The sequence below is a fragment of the Artemia franciscana genome, chromosome 3, assembly GCF_032884065.1.
Source record: "Artemia franciscana chromosome 3, ASM3288406v1, whole genome shotgun sequence".
Classification (NCBI taxonomy): Eukaryota; Metazoa; Arthropoda; class Branchiopoda; order Anostraca; family Artemiidae; genus Artemia; species Artemia franciscana.
The window spans coordinates 47041864-47061851 of record NC_088865.1 but is presented as its reverse complement, the minus strand read 5'-3'; the positions used below and the strand labels follow the sequence as shown (position 1 = coordinate 47061851).

At 33.9% G+C, this 19988-nt stretch overlaps 1 protein-coding gene and 1 long non-coding RNA gene across 3 annotated transcripts in view; one reads left to right on the top strand and one right to left on the bottom strand.

Annotated features, from left to right (window-relative positions):
- Positions 1-19988, bottom strand: part of LOC136025342 (uncharacterized) — a 62007-nt gene that overhangs the window by 5746 nt on the left and 36273 nt on the right. The window contains exon 2 of the long non-coding RNA XR_010617075.1: positions 3898-3980. This is a non-coding gene — a long non-coding RNA (uncharacterized LOC136025342). The remainder of the gene's footprint in view (positions 1-3897; positions 3981-19988) is intronic.
- LOC136025339 (uncharacterized) overlaps positions 1-19988 on the top strand; it is a 109799-nt gene that overhangs the window by 83380 nt on the left and 6431 nt on the right. For both annotated transcript variants that reach the window (XM_065701262.1, XM_065701264.1), the window contains one exon: positions 16294-16525. In XM_065701262.1, the coding sequence (XP_065557334.1) occupies positions 16294-16525 (232 nt within the window). The remainder of the gene's footprint in view (positions 1-16293; positions 16526-19988) is intronic.

The following is a 19988-nucleotide window of genomic DNA, read 5'->3' as shown; positions in this document are numbered from 1 at the left end:
TATATTAAGCGATTTTGATAAGGTAGTGCAAGATTTTTGATAATATCGGACAAGATTTTGATAATACCACACAAGATTTGGAAACAGTTAGCAACATTTTGATAATATCAGACATGATTTTGATTTCATCATATTACATTTTGGTAATAACAAACATGATTTTGATGAGAATATTTCAGATTTTGACAATACACGACACGTTTTGAACCCTACTGTAGAAGTTTCAAGCTCCTATCTACAAAAATGTGGAATTTGTATTTTTTGCAAGAAGGCAGATCATGGATGCATGTTTGTTTGTTTTTTTCCAGGGGTGATCGTATCGACCCAGTTGTCCTAGAATGTTGCGAGAGGGCTCATTCTAACGGAAATGAAAAGTTCTAGTGTCCTTTTTAAGTGACCGAAAAAAATTGGAGGGAACTTAGCCCTCCCACGCTAATAATTAGCTCCCAAGCTAATTATTTTCCCAACGTCAACAGATTGACGTTGACGTAAAAATTCTGAGATAGCCATTTTATTCAGCGTAGTCGAAAAACCTCATAACTGTGTCTTTGGGGACGACTTACGCCCCCAGAGTCCCCGTGGGAGGGGCTACAAGTTAAAACTTTGACCAGTGCTTACATATAGCAATGGTTCTTAGGAAGTGTACAGGCGTTTTCAGGAAGATGTTTTGGTTGGGGGAGGGGTTGAAAAGAGAGGGATATGCTGGGGGAACTTTCCATCGAGGAATTTGTCATGGGGAAAGAAAATTTCCATGAAGGGAGCGCAGGATTTACTAGCATTACTTAAAAAAATAATAAAAAAAAAATATGAAAAAGTTTTTTTTCAGCTGTAAGTAAGGAGCAGCATTAAAACTTAAAACGAACAGAAATTATTACCCATATGAGGGGCTCACCTCCTCCTAACACCTCGTTCTTTACGCTAAAGCATTTTTTAGTAATTTCAACTATTTATTCTACGGCTTTTGTGATTCAGGGGTCCTTCTTAATGAATTGGGATAAAATTTAAGCTTGAGTGTACAGAGCGAGGTACTGAAAGGGGGTGAACCCCCTCATATATGTAATAAAAACATGAGAATACAAAAGTCCTTTACGTGAGCTAATTTATAAGTTACGTATATCTTTTACTAATAAAAAGCTTCGTAAATAATTAAAAGTTCTAGTTGCCTTTTTAATTAACCGAAAATTGGAGGGCAACTAAGCTTCCTCCCCCGCTCTTTTTTTGTCAAAATCATTCGATCAAAATTATGAGAAAGCCATTTAGCCAAAAAAAAAAAAAAATGCAAATTTCGTTTTAATTATTTCTCTGCGGAGAGCCAAAATCAAAACATGCATTGATTCAAAAACGTTCAGAAATTAAATAAAAAAAACAAGTTTTTTTTAACTGAAATTAAGGAGCGACATTAAAACTTAAAACGAACAGAAATTACTTCGTTTATGAAAGGGGCTGCTTCATCATCAACTTCCCGCTCTTTACGCTAAAGTTTGTTACTGTTTTAAAAAGAAGAGTTGAGAGAGAGAATCAAACTTTAGCGTAAAGAGCGGGGCGTTGATGAGGAATCAGCCCCTTTCATATACGAAGTGATTTCTGTTCATTTTAAGTTTTAATGTCGCTCCTTACTCTCAGTTAAAAAAAACTTGTTTTTTTATTTAACTTTACTTGAAAAGGGTGACAAAGAAACAATGTTTAGAAACAAAATCTCAAAAGGAATAAAAGTGATGTTTATGGATAAAAAGTTGCAAGCTATGAAGAAACAAAGTAAGAACCATTTGAAAATGAACATGTATCAGAGATACACCTTATGGGCAAACCAAGTGAGGAAAGAAACACTTTTAGTGTGATCATTACTTATAAAGGTGATCAAGAATTTTCCACATACATTGGAGTCTTTGGTATCAGAAAAAAAGGGCTGTCAGAAAACGGGCATTTCCTCCTCAACGCCCCGCTCTTTAAACTAAGGTTTGACTCTTTCTCTTAACTCTACTTTTTAAAACAGCAAAAGGGCTTTAACATAAAGAGTGGGGGATTGAGGAGGAGAAGCCCATTTCATGCACGGAGTAATTTTTGCTCGTTTTAAGTTTTAATGTCGCTCCTTACTTTCAGTTAAAAAAAACTTGTTTTTTTATTTAATTTCTGAATGTTTTTGAATTAATGCATGTTTTGATTTTGGCTCTCCGCACATAAATAATGAAAACGGAATTTGTATATTATTTTTTTTGGCTAAATGGCTTTCTCATAGTTTTAATCGGAAGATGTTGAGAAAAATGGAGTGGGGGAGGAGGCCTAGCTGCCCTCCAAATTATTGATTACTTAAAAAGGCTTTAAAACTTTTAATTTTTTACAGAAGTTATCATTAGTAAAAAATATATGTAACATACGAATTAACTTACGTAAAAAACTTTTAAAGCCTTATGTTTTTATTACATATATGAGGGTGTTCAGCCCCTCGTCAATACCTTGGTCTTTACACTAAAGCGTAAATTTTGTCCCAATTCCACAAGAATGACCCCTGAATCACACTGGCCGTAGAATAAATACTTCAAATTACTAAAAATAATTTAGAGTAAAGAGCGAAGTATTACGAGGAGGTGAAATCCTCATATGCGTAATAATTTCTGTTCGTTTTAAGCTTTAATGCTGTTGCTTACTTACAGTTGAAAAAACTTTTCATATTTATTTTCTCATTGTTTTTGTAAATAATGCTAGACAATTCTGCACCACATGAAATTCTCTTCCCCTATGACAAATTCCTCCATGGACAGATCCTCCCAGGTACCCTCCCCAGAATCCTCCCCCCCCCCCCCCAAACCAACAAATCCCCCGAAAACGTTTTTACACTTCCCAATTACCATTGCTATATGTAAACACTGTGAAAGTCTGTAACTAGCAGCCCCTCCCACGGGGATTGTGGGGGAGTAAGTCGTCCCCAAAGACGTATTTATTAGGCTTTTCGACTATGGTAAATAAAATAGCCATCTAAGAATTTTGACCCGATGACTTTGGGGAAAATTGAGTGTGGGAGGGGGTCTAGGTGCCCTCCATTTTTTATCTCTGAAAAAGGGCACTAGAACTTTTAATTTCCGTTAGAATGAGCCCTCTTGCGACATTCCAGGACCACTGAGTTGATACAATCAGCCCTGGGGAAAAAACAAAAAAAACCATCCGTGATCTGTCTTCTGGCAAAAAACGCGAAATTCCACATTTTTGTAGATAGGAGCTTTAAACTTCTACAATAGGGTTCTCTGATACGCTGAATCTGATGGTGTGATTCTATGTTCCCAAATAGAAAATTAAGAAGATCATGAAGATTACTTAGATTAATGCCAACTGTCTCTCTCAATCAAACAGAATAGAATTAAGAAATATTCTTGTGAGAGAAAAACCTGATGTAGTGTGTGTTCAGGAAAGACTCCAGACAGCTGTTGATAAAGCTCATTATAAAGGATACCAGTCGTTTAGATGGGACAGAAAATCAGGAAAAAGAGGTGATCTTTCAACACTGGTGAGTGAAAGATATACTACAGAGGGAAAAAAATCAGCTGCAGATGAATCTCCTGAATTTGGAGTAATGAAGGGAACAAATACTAAAGGTAGGGAAATTAACGTAGTTAAATATTATAATAATAGAACAGAAAATTTCAGCAAATCTCAGTTTAGAAATATACTCAAAGAAACAGAACACCCAAAGATAATAACTGGAGAATTTAATCTTCATCACACTCTATGGAATGATAGCCACATTGAAGATGGCAAAGGTAAAAAATTAATAGAGATACAGAGTGATCTAAAAGAACAGATAGCTCTTGCTACAACAAAAACTTCGCAACTAGACTAAATAAGGCAACTGGGGGAACAACCACACTAGAATTGACTATTATATCTACTGAGCTAGCGACTGACCTGACTCTCTATTCAAAAGATGATTTTGACTCTGTTCACTTCATCATTTTCACTGACATAGAGTTTGAACCATAGCCTTTTGCCTGTGAAACAAGAGAAAAATGGTTATTCTCTGACAAAAAATTGCTAAGTTGAAATAAGAAATATAAAAACTGTGTAGCTAGTATCCGAAAAGTATCCATATCATCTTTTACACCATACCATATTTTTTACACCATTTTTACACCATATCATAGGAAGTGAAGATCATTTTGACTCTGTTCTCTTCATCAATTTCACTGAAATAGAGTTTGAACCGGAGCCTTTTGCCTGTGAAACGTGTGAATGAGGAAAATGACTTTTCAATTTCTAATTATAAAGCCAAAAACTTCGCAACTAGACTAAATAAGGCAACTGGGGGAACAACAATACAATACGTGACTATTATATCTACTGAACTAGCAACTGACCTCACTCTCTATTCAATCTTTTTTCATCTTAAGTTTTCAATCTTAAATTATCAATCTTTTCTGATTATAAATTTGGATACTAAGAAAACATTACTAATTTTTCCTTAATATTTGAAACTTCTTAGATAACTTCGAAGACCACACTGCCTTTCCGTGACGAAAGTAAAACAGTTCAAAATAGGGATGGAACCTTTTAATTGACAGTGAATAGATATAAAATTATTTAACTGGATATTTCGAACATATATACAGTGTTCATCATCAGCAGTAAAACTAAAAGACATGAATAAAAACAAAAAAAATTTATACCTAATAAACTAATTACATATAGTTTATTGCTCTTATTTTTTTCAATGCAACAGCGGAAGCAAATCTCTTTGACCTTTTCTGTTCCGGTTCATTAGATTTATGTGACATATTAAGTGGACAGAGGTCATAGCTCTTAGTTGAGGTGATATTTATTTTATTTGACTTAAGTAAATTATCATAAATTGAGTTCAATCCAAATTCACCTGTATCTCTGTTTATGGAATCATTCTTGAATATTTTTTTTTAATTTCAATTGTTTCCTTGAAAATTTGCTTTAAACTTTAGTCCCTAGATATCAAAGAAACATTTTCAAACAAAATAAAATGATTTGGATAATTAAAGATATGTTCCAAGAGGGCCAGCGTGAAATCTTCAGGTTTGGTATTTAGCTTTAAAGACGATGAAATAGAATTATGATGTTGTAGCAATCTCATTTTTAAATTCTGGTAAGTACGTCCCACATAAGAGCCTCCACAAGTACATGGGATTTTAAGAACCCCACTTTGTTGCTCTACGGAAGTCCGATCCTTTCCAGAATTAAATAAAAAAAAACTAATTTTTTTAGCTGAAAGTAAGGAGCGACATTAAAACTTAAAACGAACAGAAATTACTCCGTATATGAAATGGGTTGTCCCCTCCGCAATCCCTCGCTCTTTACGCTAAAGCTTTTAATTGTTTTAAAAAGTAGAATTGTGGCAAAAAGTCAAACTTTAGCGTAAAGAGCGAGGGATTGTGGAGGGGACAACCCATTTCATATGCGGAGTAATTTCTGTTCGTTTTAAGTTTTAATGTCGCTCCTTACTTTCAGCTAAAAAAATTAGTTTTTTTTTTATTTAATTTCTGAACGTTTTTGAATTAATGCATGTTTGGTTTTGGCTCTCCGCACATAAATTATTAAAATGATATTTGCATATTAATTCCTTTTTTGGCTAAATGGCTCTCTCTTAGTTTTGATCAGATGATTCTGAGAAATAAGGGGTGAGGAAGGAGGCCTAGTTGCCCTGTAATTTTTCGGTTACTTAAAAAGGACACTAGAACTTTTAATTTTAACGAACGTTTTTATTAGTAAAAAATATGCGTAACTTAAGAATTAACTTACGTAACAAACTTTCATAACCTTATATTTTTATTATGTATACGAAGGGGTTTGTACCCTCGTTAATACCTCGCTCTTTACACTAAATCGTAAGTTTTGTCCCACTTCTTTAAGAATGATCCCTGAATCAGAAAGGCCGTAGAATAAATAGGTGAAATTACTAAAAATACTTTAGCATAAAGAGCAAGGTATTTATCTCCTCCTAAATACCTCGCTCTTTATGCTAAAGTATTTTTACAACCCCTCATATGCGTAATAATCTCTGTTCGTTTTAAGTTTCATTGCTACTTCTTCCTTTCATTTGAAAAAACGTTTTCATGTTTATTTTTCATTGTTTTCTTATAGTAATGCTAGAGAATCCTGCGCCCTTTTCATTGAATTGTTCTTCCCCCATGACAGATTCCTCCAAGGAAAGATCCTCCAACATAGCCCCCTCTCCTCAGCCCCACCCCCAAATAAAATAAAATCCCCCTGAAAACGTCTGTACACTTCCCAATAACCATTACTATATGTAAACACTGGTCAAAGTTTGTAACTTGCAGCCCCTCCCCCAGGGATTGTGGGGGAGTAAGTCATCCCCAAAGACATAGTTATTATGGTTTTCGACTATGTTGAACAAAATGGCTATCTCAAAATTTTGATCCGTTGATTTTGGGAAAAAATGAGCGTGGGAGGGGGCCTAGATGCCCTCCAAAGTTTTTGGTCACTTAAAAAGGGCACTAGAACTTTTCATTTCCGTTAGAATGAGCCCTCTTGCGACATTCTAGGACCACTTGGTCGATACGATGACCCCTGGGGAAAAAAAAACAAAAACAAAAAAACAAACAAATAAACACGCACCCGTGATTTGTCTTCTGGCAAAAAATACAAAATTCCACATTTTTGTAGATAGGAGTTTGAAACTTCTACAGTAGGGTTCTCTGATACGCTGGATCTGATGGTGTCATTTTCGTTAAGATCCTACGATCTTAACGAGATCTTAACGGGGAAACACCCCCTTTTAGGGGGTGTTTCCCCCTATTTTCATAAATAAGGCAAATTTTCTCAGGCTCGTAACTTTTGAAGGGTAGGACTAAACTTGATGAAACTTATATATTTAGAATCAGCATTAACATGCGATTCTTTTGATGTAGCTATTGATATCAAAATTCAATTCTTTAGAGTTTTGGTTACTATTGAGCCGGGTCGCTCCTTACTACAGTTCGTTACCACGAACTGGTTGATTCAAAAAACCAGCCAAAGAATTACTACCTCTTAAAGCTACATTTAAGCCATTATTTTGTAAAATTCTTTTAAGTTTTTCACTCAAACCTGGAACATATGGTAGATAAAAAAAAAATATCTTTCTTTTCTGTTGTTTCCAGAATATCGTCAGAAAATTCTAGAAATTTCTTCCTTCTTTTCGAAAAAGTCTGGTCAATTAACCAGTCCGGATAATGGTTACTTATTAAAATCTCTTTTAACAACAATAATTCTCCCTCAATGAATTTTGGAGAGCAAATTCTAAAAGTGCTGTCAGTTAAGGATATGATTAAACCAATTTTTACTTGGCGAGCATAACCGGAGAAAAACGACAAAGATCTGATATTGTTAGTAGGTTTTCTGTAAATCTTAAAATCCAGACTATTTTCATTTTTTAAAAGAAGAACATCCAGAAAAGGAAGTTTATTATCTTCTTCTAATTCTATTGTATATTTTAAATTACCTCCCCAAAAATTAAGATGTTCTAAAAACCTTTTAATTCCTCCACCCCATAATTCCATACTGACATTATGTCATCCATATATCTCCCCCAAAATTTATGTTTTAAAAAGTATGAATCTAACGCTATTGTTTCAATATTTTCTACAAAACAATTTGCTAATAAAGGACTTAAAGGGGCCTTCATGGTTAAACAATTTACTTGTTCGAAAAAAACCCTCTGAATTGAAAAAGATAAGAGAACATGTTGCACAGCCTAAATAAATTCATTACACAGACTTCCAAAACTGTTTCACCACTAATTAAGTCCAACTTTCTTAGTATCTTTCTTTCGAGAAAAATTTCTGCGGCTTTTACACCAATACTCGTATACATTGACACTATGTCGAAACTTGAAATTATAGAATTTGAAGAAATATCCATTTCTTTTAGTTTTTTTTTACAAGTTCTGACGAATTCTTAATGTAATAAATTTGTGTAGACATGAGTGGTTTACATAATGACACTAGCCACTTACTCCGAGCACTTGTTGGTGACTATGTACTTGTAACAATTAGTCGTAATGGCAGATTTGGCTTATAATTTAGGGCACAAAGAACTTCTTGGTAAGAATTTTTAGAAAAGTTGAGGTGTAATCTTCCCTTCTTCCTTCAAACTCTTTAACTTTTTTGTGTATGAGTCTGTCGGGTCAAAAGAAAGTTTTTTGTACGTTTTTTCATCTTTCAGTAAAGTGTTTAATTTTGAGTCGTAATCCTTGGTGTCCATTACCACTAAAGTATTACCCTTGTCTGCTTTTGTAATAATAATATATTCAACCCTTCTTAAACTATTCAGAATCTTTATGTCTTTGATAGAATTGTTAGGGATTTCTGGTTTTAAAGCAAACTCTGACAGGTTTTTAATTGTAGAAGCTCTTACTAGGCTAACATCTTTGATTAGGGTGGGGTTTCTATGTAAAGATGTTTCTATTGAAGAGATAATTTCTTCTACTGGGACTTTATTAGTTTAAAACAACATTTGGACCTTTTTCTAATACGGACTTTTCTTGTAACGTTAAGGTCCTTGATGAAAAATTAATTACACCTGGTCCAAGAGTTGTCGAAGCTATTACGGCTTTATTTTCAGATAATTTTTAAAACTTTTTAAGTAATATTTCTCTGGAAAGGTGAAAGTCATGATTGAAATGATTTCTTGCTGTTTGTTAAATAAAACAAAAATTACTTGCAATCACCTTTTTGATATAATATTTTCCAGCAAAAGTTTATCTTTCACTAATAAAGCTCTTTTTCTCCTGTTATCTTTAATCAGATGATTTAAAGTCTTGAATTGTAGACCTCGTTCGAACTTTTTTCCTTTAAAAGTGGCTAACTGTAGATTGAATTTTATTGAAGGTGGCAAATTCCTTTTCTTCTTACATTGATGAAGAAAATCTTGTTGATTTATAACATTTGCGTGTATCTTATGGGTGTCAATATATTTAGACACCTCCTTGGTCACATTATCCCTATATACTCGACGTAGACAACTTCGAAGACCACACTGCCTTTCCATGACGGAAGTAAAACAGTTCAAAATAGGGATGGAACCTTTTAATTGACAGTGAATAGAGATAAAATTATTTAACTGGATATTTCGAACACATATACAGCATTCATCATCAGCAGTGAAACTAAAAGACATGAATAAAAATAAACAAAATTTGTACCTAATAAACTAATTACATATAGTGTATTGTTCTTATTTTTTTCAATGCAATAGCGAAAGAAAATCCCTTTGACCTTTTCGGTTCCGGTTCAGTAGATTTATCTGACATATTACGTGGACAAAGGTCATAGCTCTTAGGTGAGGTGATATTTATTTTATTTGACCACAGTAAATTATCATAAATTGAGTTCAATCCAAATTCAGCTGTATCTCTGCTTATTGAATTATTCTTGAATAATTTTTTTTTCAATTTCGATTTTTCCCTGAAAATTTGCTTTAAACCTTGGTCCCTAGAAATCAAAGAAACATTTTCAAACAAAAAAAAAATGATTTGGATAATTAAATATATGTTCCGAGAGGGCCGATGTGAAATCTTCAGGTTTGGTATTTTGCTTTAAAGACGATGAAATAGAATTATGATGTTGTAGCAATCACATTTTTAAATTCTGGTTAGTACTTCCCACATAAGAGTTTCTACAAGTACATGGGATTTTATAAACCCCACTTTGTTGCTCTACGGAAGTCCAATCCTTTCCCGAATTTAAAAAACTAGCCAAAGTATTACTACCTTCTAAAGCTACCTTTAAGCCATTATTTTGTAAAATTCTTTTGTTTTTCACTCAAACCTGGAACCTATGGTAGATAACAAAAAAGTCTTTCTTTTCTGTTGTTCCCAGAATATCGTCAGAAGATTCTAGAAATTTTTTGCTTCTATTCGAAAAAGTCTGGTCAGTTAACCAACCCAAATAATGGTTACTTATTAAAATCTGTTTTAACGACAAAAATTCCTCCTCAATAGATTTTGGAGAGCAAATTCTAAAAATGCGGTCAGTTAAGGATATGATTAAACCAATTTTTACTTGGTGAGCATGACCGGAGAAAAACGACAAAAATCTGTTATTATTAGTAGGTTTTCTGTAAATCTTAAAATCCAGACTATTTTCATTTTTAAAAAGAAGAACATCCAGAAAAGGATGTTTATTATCCTCTTCTAATTCTATTGTAAATTTTAAATCATCTCCCAAAAAATTAAGATGTTCTAAAAATTTTTTTAATTCCTCCACCCCATAATTCCATACTGAAATTATGTCATCCATATTTCTTCCCCAAAATTTATGTTTTAAAAAGTATGAATCTAACACTATTGTTTCAATATTTTCTACAAAACAATTTGCTACTAAAGGACTTAAAGCGGCCCCCATGGATAAACCATTTACTTGTTCGAAAAAAGTCCAAATTTCTTAGTATCTTTCTTTCAAGAAGAAATTCTGCGGTTTTTACATCCATACTCGTATACATTGACACTATGTCGAAACTTGAAATTATAGAATTTGAAGAAATCTCCACTTCTTTTAGTTTTTTACAAGTTCTGACGAATTCTTAATGTAAGAAATTTGTGTAGACATGAATGGTTTACATAATGACACTAACCACTTACTCAGAGCGCTTGTTGGTGACTTTGTACTTGCAGCAATTGGTCGTAATGGCAGATTTGGCTTATGTATCTTTGGATGTTCATATAATTTAGGGCACAAAGAACTTCTTGGTTTGAATTTTTAGAAAAGTTGAGGTGCAATCTTCCCTTCTTCCTTCAAACTCTTTAACTCCTTCTTAAACTTCTTTGTGTATGAGTCTGTCGGGTCAAAAGAAAGTTTTTTGTACGTTTTTTCTTCTTTCAGTAAAGCGTTTAATTTTGAATCGTAGTCCTTGGTGTCCTTTTCCAAAAATATATTCATAATCTTTCGTAATTTATTCCTAAACTCAAAACCACCATATTTAAGAAACTAATTTACGACAGTGGGGGTTCTTATTTTTTAATGCTTTGCTACGGTCCGTAATTCATCTTCAGAAAACAAATCTTCTCTGTGATACAAACTATTAACAAATTTTTTTTTATTTTCTTCAGTATCTTTTCCTGCAATTCTATCTAGGTTAAGCACATTCTCAAAATGTTCTACCCATCTCTCTTTAAAATATTATGATCATTAGCTGTGGTAACGAACCTACTTTTAACTGGGACTAGTCCGGATTGACTAATCCCTTCCAATTTAATAACATGCCAGTAGCCTACAATATTTTACTATTATGCTGTGTATCTGCATCTTCCAGATCCTTGGCAATTTTTTCAGTGGCCTCCACTTTATATCTTCTTCGTTCATATTTTAATACTTTCTCCGCATTCTTTACACTCCTATTGTTTTCGTTTGATCTATCATTCAGGTAGTTCTTGTTCATGCCCCTTCTCCTCTCTATTAAACATAAAGGTTTTTCACTTATATTCTTACCTACATTCCTAATTATTTCCCGTATGACACCATCAGCAACTTCACAAATTGTTTCACAAAAGTATTCCCTCCGTCTTCAACATTGGCATATTTTAAACTCTCCAGTTTAGTATTTAACGGTTCCAGGAAATTTCTCTGAAATTCTTATGCTGAGTCTACCGACATCGTTACTTCACGGGAGGTAGTTACCCTTCTGAAATTTTAGCTATAACTTAACCCTAGAAACTACTGGATGGTGATCTTTACTTTTAACATTTATAACAGCCCTCATTTACACCATAGCATCTTGTATTGATACTGGCAGCCTTCAGTTTACAATAATATAATTATTAAGGATTGCTGTCTTACCATCACGTGAATACCACGTTATCTTGCGCGCCATTTTACGACCGAAAACTGTATTGGTTATATTTAGATTGTTATAGCTACAAGTCTGTGGCGATTACTGTTTTCCTTTCCTACACCTAAATTACCTAGGCTATGCTAACATCTATCGCTATTTCTATCTACCTGGGCGTTAAAATCTCATAATAAAAACACCCTATTTCAACCTGGAACCCTGTCTTTTTGCTCTTGTATCTGTAAGTAAAACTCTTCTGAGTTAATAGTATCTCTGTCAGTCAGTTCTGCTTGGGCATATACTACAATATCTGATACCCTGACCTTTTTAGTCATAAAATAAGCAATTAGCATTTTATTCTTAATTTATTCTCAATCTAAACAAGACTTAATAGCTTCCTTATTCAACATATGCCCTGCTCCCTGTCTATGTACTCCATCCTTCCTGCCTGAGTAAATATATTCTACGTTATCCAGTTTCATGCTTCCTACCCCTTTGATATGAGTTTATGAATCTCCTAATCAGCCCAACTTGATTTGTCTGAACTTATCATACTTCTGCTAGCTATATCAATACTACCACTTTGAGTAGTATTACAACTAAACCTAACGATATGAAGGTTAAATTTTTAATGAATCTGAAGGTGGGGAGGTAAAATGAATCATAACATACCATCTGTATTCTGATGGTTAAAAGGGCTTAACAGCAATACATTAGGTAAAGTTTTATGTGAAGTTGAAACTATGTGAAGTTGGGGGGATGTTGAAATAACCAAAAGAAAATATTTGCATCCCAATGCTACTGCTTTATACTCACACTTCAACTACAGCTACGATTATTAATAGTTATACTACTACTGCCACTAAAGTTAAAACCAGTACTATTAACTCTACTGCTACTACTACTGCTATAAAAACTAACGGTATCAAAGCAAAAAATCTGGGATATGTTGAAACTTTATGAAGCAATATCGAAAAATACTATGTCCACACATGTTGTCAAGAGGAAATATCAGAAAAGCCTCAGAAACAGTTGATTAAGCTGAAACTTTCATCCTGTGTTGAGGGGTATGTTGAAGAATACTATACACATACTGCTACCAATGCTGCGACAACTATTGCTACTACACAAGCTAAGGGTAATGAGGTGAGACTTCCAAAACGGTGACAAAACAACATATCAAGAACTTCCTACATTATTAAGTTAAGCCTTTAAAGGTAAATTGATGCGGAGTTTTAACTAGCCAGAAGGCACTATGTCTATACCATTGATACTACCATTAAAGTGATACTTTGCTATACCATTAATGGTGATACTAAGAGCATAGATAGAATTTTTTGGAAATGATATTAAGTTTTTGTCAGGTCAACTTGAGGAGGTATAAACTTAAATTAAACAATACTATTTTGTCAGTATTAAAAATCGTTGAAATAGTTACTCTAGCAAACAAATAACAAGCCAAACTAAGGATCCTTGTAGAAAAATATCAAAAAGATATAAACTATTCTTTTTATAAAATTGATTTTAAATGTATAAAATTCTTTTCTTTAGCAAATAAAACTTATAAAAAATTAAATAAAAAGTATTAGCGCATTTTAATTAAACTAAAATCCGAAAAGTTTGTTTTGTTTTATTTCAGTAAAGAACAAATTATTTTCAGGTCTTGAAAAGGCTAAGGGGTTATCAGCCCTACTTATGTTGATTCTTTCTCGTTTTGAGTTTGAATTTGCTATTTATTTGTTATTTGTGCTTGTTATGAGTTCCGCTTATTTATTGATAGTGATTTGTGGTAGTTTTACCCTTGGAAGATGACACTTGACTTTATTTCTGATCATTATTGGCTTAGAGGAGCTCTTCACTTTTTTGAAAAACTTGTTTGTGGAAAAAGTCTTATAAATTAGTTACAATAAATAACCAAGTCAAACTTAAGGCAAACAGAGACTACTATAATAGACAAGTACGGCAAAAGTCCCCCGTACCTCTTATAAACAGGATATAATATGTACTTTAATGAAAACAATACATATTTTAACCGTTTCTTCTTTTTTAAAAATCCAAAATTATAAAGACTTTCAGAAATGAAAATCAGTATATGCATTAAAATCTTAATGTACAATAATATAATTTTTCCAGCAATCTTGGTTATGATGGTGATGTTTTTTTTTTCATTTTTTCAATGTTATGAGAAATAAAAACACAAAACTCGACATTAAGATTATTTTTATTAGAGTGAAAATTATGTTCTAGTCAAACAGTTCGTGGTAACGAACTGTAGTAAGGAGCGACCCGGCTCAATAGTAACCAAAACTCTAAAAAATGGAATTTTGATACCAATAGCTATATCAAAAGAATCGCATTTCAATGCTGGTTTTAAATATATAAGTTTCATCAAGTTTAGTCTTACCCATCAAAAGTTACGAGCCTGAGAAAATTTGCGTTATTTTAGAAAATAGGGGGAAACGCCCCCTAAAAGTCATAGAATCTTAACGAAAATCACGCCATCAGATTCAGCGTATCAGAGAACCTTATTGTAGAAGTTTCGAGCTCCTATCTACAAAAATGTGGAATTTTGCATTTTTTGCCAGAAGGCAGATCACGGATGCGTGTTTATTTGTTTATTTGTTTTTTTGCTTTTTTTTGTTTTTTTTTTCCCCAGGGGTGATCGTATCGACCCAGTTGTCCTAGAATGTTGCAAGAGGGCTCATTCTAACGGAAATGAAAAGTTCTAGTGCCCTTTTTAAGTGACCAAAAAAATTGGAGGGCACCTAGGCCCCCTCCCACGCTAATTATTTTCCCAAAGTCAACGGATCAAAATTCTGAGATAGCCATTTTATTCAGCGTAGTCGAAAAACCTTATAACTATGTCTTTGGGGACGACTTACTCCCTCACAGTCCCCGTGGGAGGGGCAACAAGTTACAAACTTTGACCTGTGCTTACATATAGTAATGGTTATTGGGAAGTATACAGGCGTTTTCAGGAGGATTTTTTTGGTTTGGGGGAGGGGTTGAGAAGAGGGGGATATGCTGGGGGAACTTTCTTTCGAGAATTTGTAATGGGAGAAGAAAATTTCCATGAAGGGAGAGCAGGATTTACTAGCATTATTTGGTAGGTCAGTTTAGATATAAAAGTTTAAATATTTCAACTTTGGGCCAATCTATGGCGAACATACAGATGGAAGCTCCAAAAATCACCCCGAAAATTGACCACATGCCTGAAATTAGATTGTGCATATTAAAATGTGCATATTTGTTCAGTTGAACATCACTTTCATGATGCCCCGGAAATTTCGCCTTGACACGTTAAGCCGTTCCAAAAATATTGTTGATGTGTGCATTTGCACCCTTTTCATCTTAATACTCTAAGCTTTACACGTGAAATTAGCTACACTTTGATTTATGATAATATTTGCTTGTGTTAATTTTGAGATGATTATTGATCATAATTTTTTTACTTAATTATTACTAACAATTAATAATTAATTATTCATGAATTAATTATTGTGGAGAGACAAAATAAAACATGCATTAATTCAAAAACGTTCAGAAATTAAATAAAAGAAAAATTAAACGGAAAGTAAGGAGCGACATTAAAACTTAAAGCGAACAAAATTATTCCGTAAATGAAAGAGGTTGTCCCCTGCGCAACTCCTCACTCTTTACACTAAAGTATTTTTTTAATTTAAAAAGTACAGCTGGAAAATAATAACATGCATTACTTCAAAAACGTTCAGAAATTAAATAAAAAAAACAAGTTTTTTAAACTGCAAGTAAGGAGCGACAGTAAAACTTAAAACGAACAGAAATTACTTCGTATATGAAAGAGGCTGCTTCCTCATCAACGCCCCGCTCTTTACGCTAAAGTTTGACTCTTTCTCTCAATTCTTCTTTCTAAAACAGTAAAAAACTTTAGCGTAAAGAGCGGGGCGTTGATGAGGAAGCAGCCTCTTTCATATACGAAGCAATTTCTGTTCGTTTTAAGTTTTACTGTCGCTCCTTACTTGCAGTTTAAAAAACTTGTTTTTTTTATTTAATCTTTAGAAGGCACGGAGACTGTATTAGTTTCTTATTTATTTTTTGATGGTGTTTTACGGCATTTTTACAATAGAAATATTACTTAACTTCATTTCTTCTCATATATAGGCTCATGTACCGTAGCTCTTTCATGTACCCTAGCATTTCTTTGAAATTCTTATTTAGTGATTTTTAAAAAATCAATTCCTAAGAAAATGGAGATATTATATTGATAAATATTTTCCATCAATTCAACCATGTGTTAAATTTCTATTTCTTAGGTTTGAAGCTATATCCTAATAATTCGTAGTTTCTAATTTTCCTACAGAGGGAAGTCAGAGATATGTTTTATTAATTTTTTTTTGCAAAGTATGACCATATCTAACTGGCTGTCACAAAAAAACAACAAAGCCCTTATTTGAAGATTCTAAATTGTATTTGAAGTTCAAAGGCCTTGCTGATTTCAACCATTTTGTTCAAGTTTTTTTTTACCTTTTTCAGTTGAAAGCAATGTTTCCTGGTTTTAGTAGCTCTGTACTAGGATTTGAAGCCGGTACCAGTAAAAGTAGAGTTATTGATTCTGAAGTTTCTTTGAACTTCATCATAACTGCGGATAAGGATTTTACAGAAAAGGATATTATTTCACTTCTTCAAAAATCTCAGCAAAATGACGGCGAGGTGACTATCCCGGGAATAAGTTTCAGTGCTTTGGTTGACCCTAGCTTTATTAGTGGTAAGTAACAGGACCCTAAAGAATAAAGGTGAATGCTGTGTGGACTAATGTTGTGTATTAATTATGGCTTTTTTTTGGTTAAATCCCCAGTGAATTTTGACTCTTCTGGCATTTTCAGTCATTATTTGTACTTTTTAAGGCTCAAAAGAGAAATTTGACGTATATAATTTGGATCTTTCCAGAAAAAGTTCAATATAGTGAACAAAAAGCTACTTTCACTCGGGCAACGTTCCCTGAAAAATCTTGAATGAAAACAATTGACTATTTTACGACAATTTTTCTACCCTATTTAAGTCTTTTTTTATATAAGGATAATTCGAAGATAATTTGGTCTAATTTTTTTTTTAGAGGCCGCTCAATCCTGTCCTAATAAATGGACAATAAAATAATGATTAATTTCATTGAACTGAGTGTGTAATGCTGCAAGTTAAGCACAAGTAAATTGGCTATTAAAACACTTCCACCGCTCGCTGATTTTCACAAAGGAAATAGATGGCCTAAAGGAAAATCCTAAAATAAAAATGAAGAAAAGTGATGAGGTTGATGCTTAATCGTTCTTGTAAACCAGTGTAAGCACTTCAGATAAGACAAATCCAATTTCGATTGACACAAGTGTCACAAAGTTCTCTAAGTTCAAGCAATTTAAAAACATGCGTAAACTTTACAATGGTGTCAATTACCATAGAAATAAACATAATACTAGAGGATGTTATAATGCATAGAGGATGTAGATAATACTATAAATATAATATTTATATTCGTAGTATTGTTCTTAATCAGATGGAGGGAGGAAAACTATTTTTATTTCACAAAAATTACTAATAAAGTTACAAAACAAAACAGTTAGAAAAGGTGCTACTCAATATATTTCTGCAATATAATTCACCGTCACCAGCCGGATGGCACAAGCTAGAACAGCCGTAAGAATGAAACTGAATCCAGGGTTCCGTAGAACGAGAAAGCTTTGAATCAACAAAAGTGAAAAATTGAGGTTATCTTGTGATTCTCTCTAAACTAGTATTTACTCAAAAGGACTTTGGCGATTGGGGTATAAAAAATTCTGAGCTGAAATTATGAAAAGTAAACTATTTGACGGGTAACATTGAAAAAAAACTTGGAGGAATTCCAACTCATACGGCATCAAACTCCAAGAAAAAACTTGTTTATTGAGAGAAATACAATAATACTTCTAAAATAAAAATGCGAAGAAAAAGTCAAATTAGTGACTTATCAGATGACCAAAGTCATGATAAAATAAAACTTTGTGCCGTGAGCCAGTCAAGGGTCTGAAGGATCTCCCTCTACCTGGTAGAGACGGATGGATGATAAGTCTTTCACCCTGAATAAATAAAAGGACTCATCATTGTTTTTTCGCAGATATATTATAATCAGCAAGCCGTCAAAGGAAGGAACATCAACCTCCGACGCTACCAAGTATTTATAATTACCACCCATGACGAACTTTGCTATGAACTAATGTCCATCTGAGGTTTTTGGTGGATAATTTGAACTCACTTTGGCTGCTTCGCCGCTTGACAAAGTAGACGGACCAGTACTCGTCGATTCGTCAACTTCAATTTCAGACTCACTCCCGCATATGAATGCATCAAGCATGTCAGACTCACGACTTGAATCTTATACATCCCTGATGCTTTTTCCTGATTCGATACTAAGAAGTATTTCTCATAGAGTTGTCAAATCTGCAGGCTCAAGGCATATCCAATAAAACTTTACTTATGTTACCCACAATCTCTTACGGAGTTTCGTTAGCGGGAAGTGGAGGGTTCTGGATAACTCTAGAACATGATAAGTAATTGACAGAGCCATTCCTTTGATTTTTCGTTCCATTTGATGCTAAACTTGCTAGGAGTAGTTTCAAAAGCTGTTGGAAATTGCGTTTTCTTACTGCACTTTCTTTTGAAGTATATATTTTGCAATCGTCAGGAATTTTTTTCCACTTCTTTTTCATTAGCGCAAAAAGCAACGTCAAGAAGTTGCAGTGTATTTATTGCGTATGGTGAAAGGTATACAAAACGATTACTTTTTTCTCTGCAGACTCTCAACACTTTAGCAGAAAAGCGGGAACAGAGGTTGTCACCCAACAAAATTTTCACTCCTGGTCTTTTCAATAGGTGGGGGACTGCCGATGAATTAAACTTCTCTCCAAAATTTAACTCTGGAAACCTCCTAATTTAGATGTAGTTTACTTAGCTCCTTTAGGGCTCCTTTTAAACAAAAAACTTACATGACTTTAGTTTTATATCACAAAAATAATGGAAACAGTTTGCCTTCTGCATTTCGACGTATCATCAGGTATATTGCTCCCTTTGTTGCATTCAGTATTCTGGAGGAGTATTTGGCATCTCTTCTCACAATACATTTTTTCCGGTGTTGACTGTTAAGTTCTGTTCATCATAATTGTGTATTTTCCACAAATGCTCATCCTGAATAGTCACCTTTAAGTTGTCGTAGAGCTTTTCCAACCTTTCAGATGAAACAGAAACTCTTTTTTTAGAGTAGTTCGCTATGGTTCTCAACAGAAACTTTGAATGATGTGGATCCAGGAAGGAATTGACAAAGTTTTGTCAAGGCACATTCTTCTTAAAGAAATTAAAAATTTTTCAAATTCATGCAAAACAAATTTTGACAACGAATCTCAGCTCAAAACAATCAACGGGAAACCTCCACTCGACACATGAAAGCAAGTGACAGACGGTGGCTTCTTCCTCGAGCGCTGTCAATACAGTAGGCCTTCCCATCGTTTTATTGTGCTTTTTTTTCAATCGGTAAGAAAGAGTACCCAAAGGAATCCCATATTTCTCCTAAGCCTTTCTCCTTGTCGCATCTCATTTCATTATGTCCTCTAGAGCTTTTTCGGCCTCTTCTCTTCATTATAACTGGCTCACTATCTTACGTTAATTGGTTTTGTATATGTTGCAGGAATCTACAAAACTGTTTATTGTGTTGCGACAGCAACACTTTGGTTTTGTCGTGGTTTAGTTTTTTTTTCCTATGCCGCCGATCTCAGCTTATTCCTAGAAACTGGTGAGGGTCTAACCTGTGCGGTTTTTACGGGAAGTGTGAACCTCAGGCTGGATTGATGAATATGACATTACATTTTGGAAAGCTCTGCAGAACTCTTGCCTGGGGCCAAAAAGGATGGTTTTCGCTTGTCCACGAGCCAGAGCCTATGGTGTGCGAAGTGAAGTGGAGTTATTTAGCCTATGTCGGAGAGGAGTTTCTGAAGTTGTGCAGCCAAATTTTCGTTTCATCAAACCATGTTTCTACTTTCGAGTGGAAAGCTCCGTTCTAGCAGGCAAGCAGGCAGGCACCACTTTCAAATTGAAGATGGACTAAAATCTATAAGTGCTAAATATATGCGGCAGTTACCCGGCCCCACGGCCAATATATCTTCTTTGAGTGATAAAAAGAAAAATTTACAGAAGCAAAAATGTGGTATTTT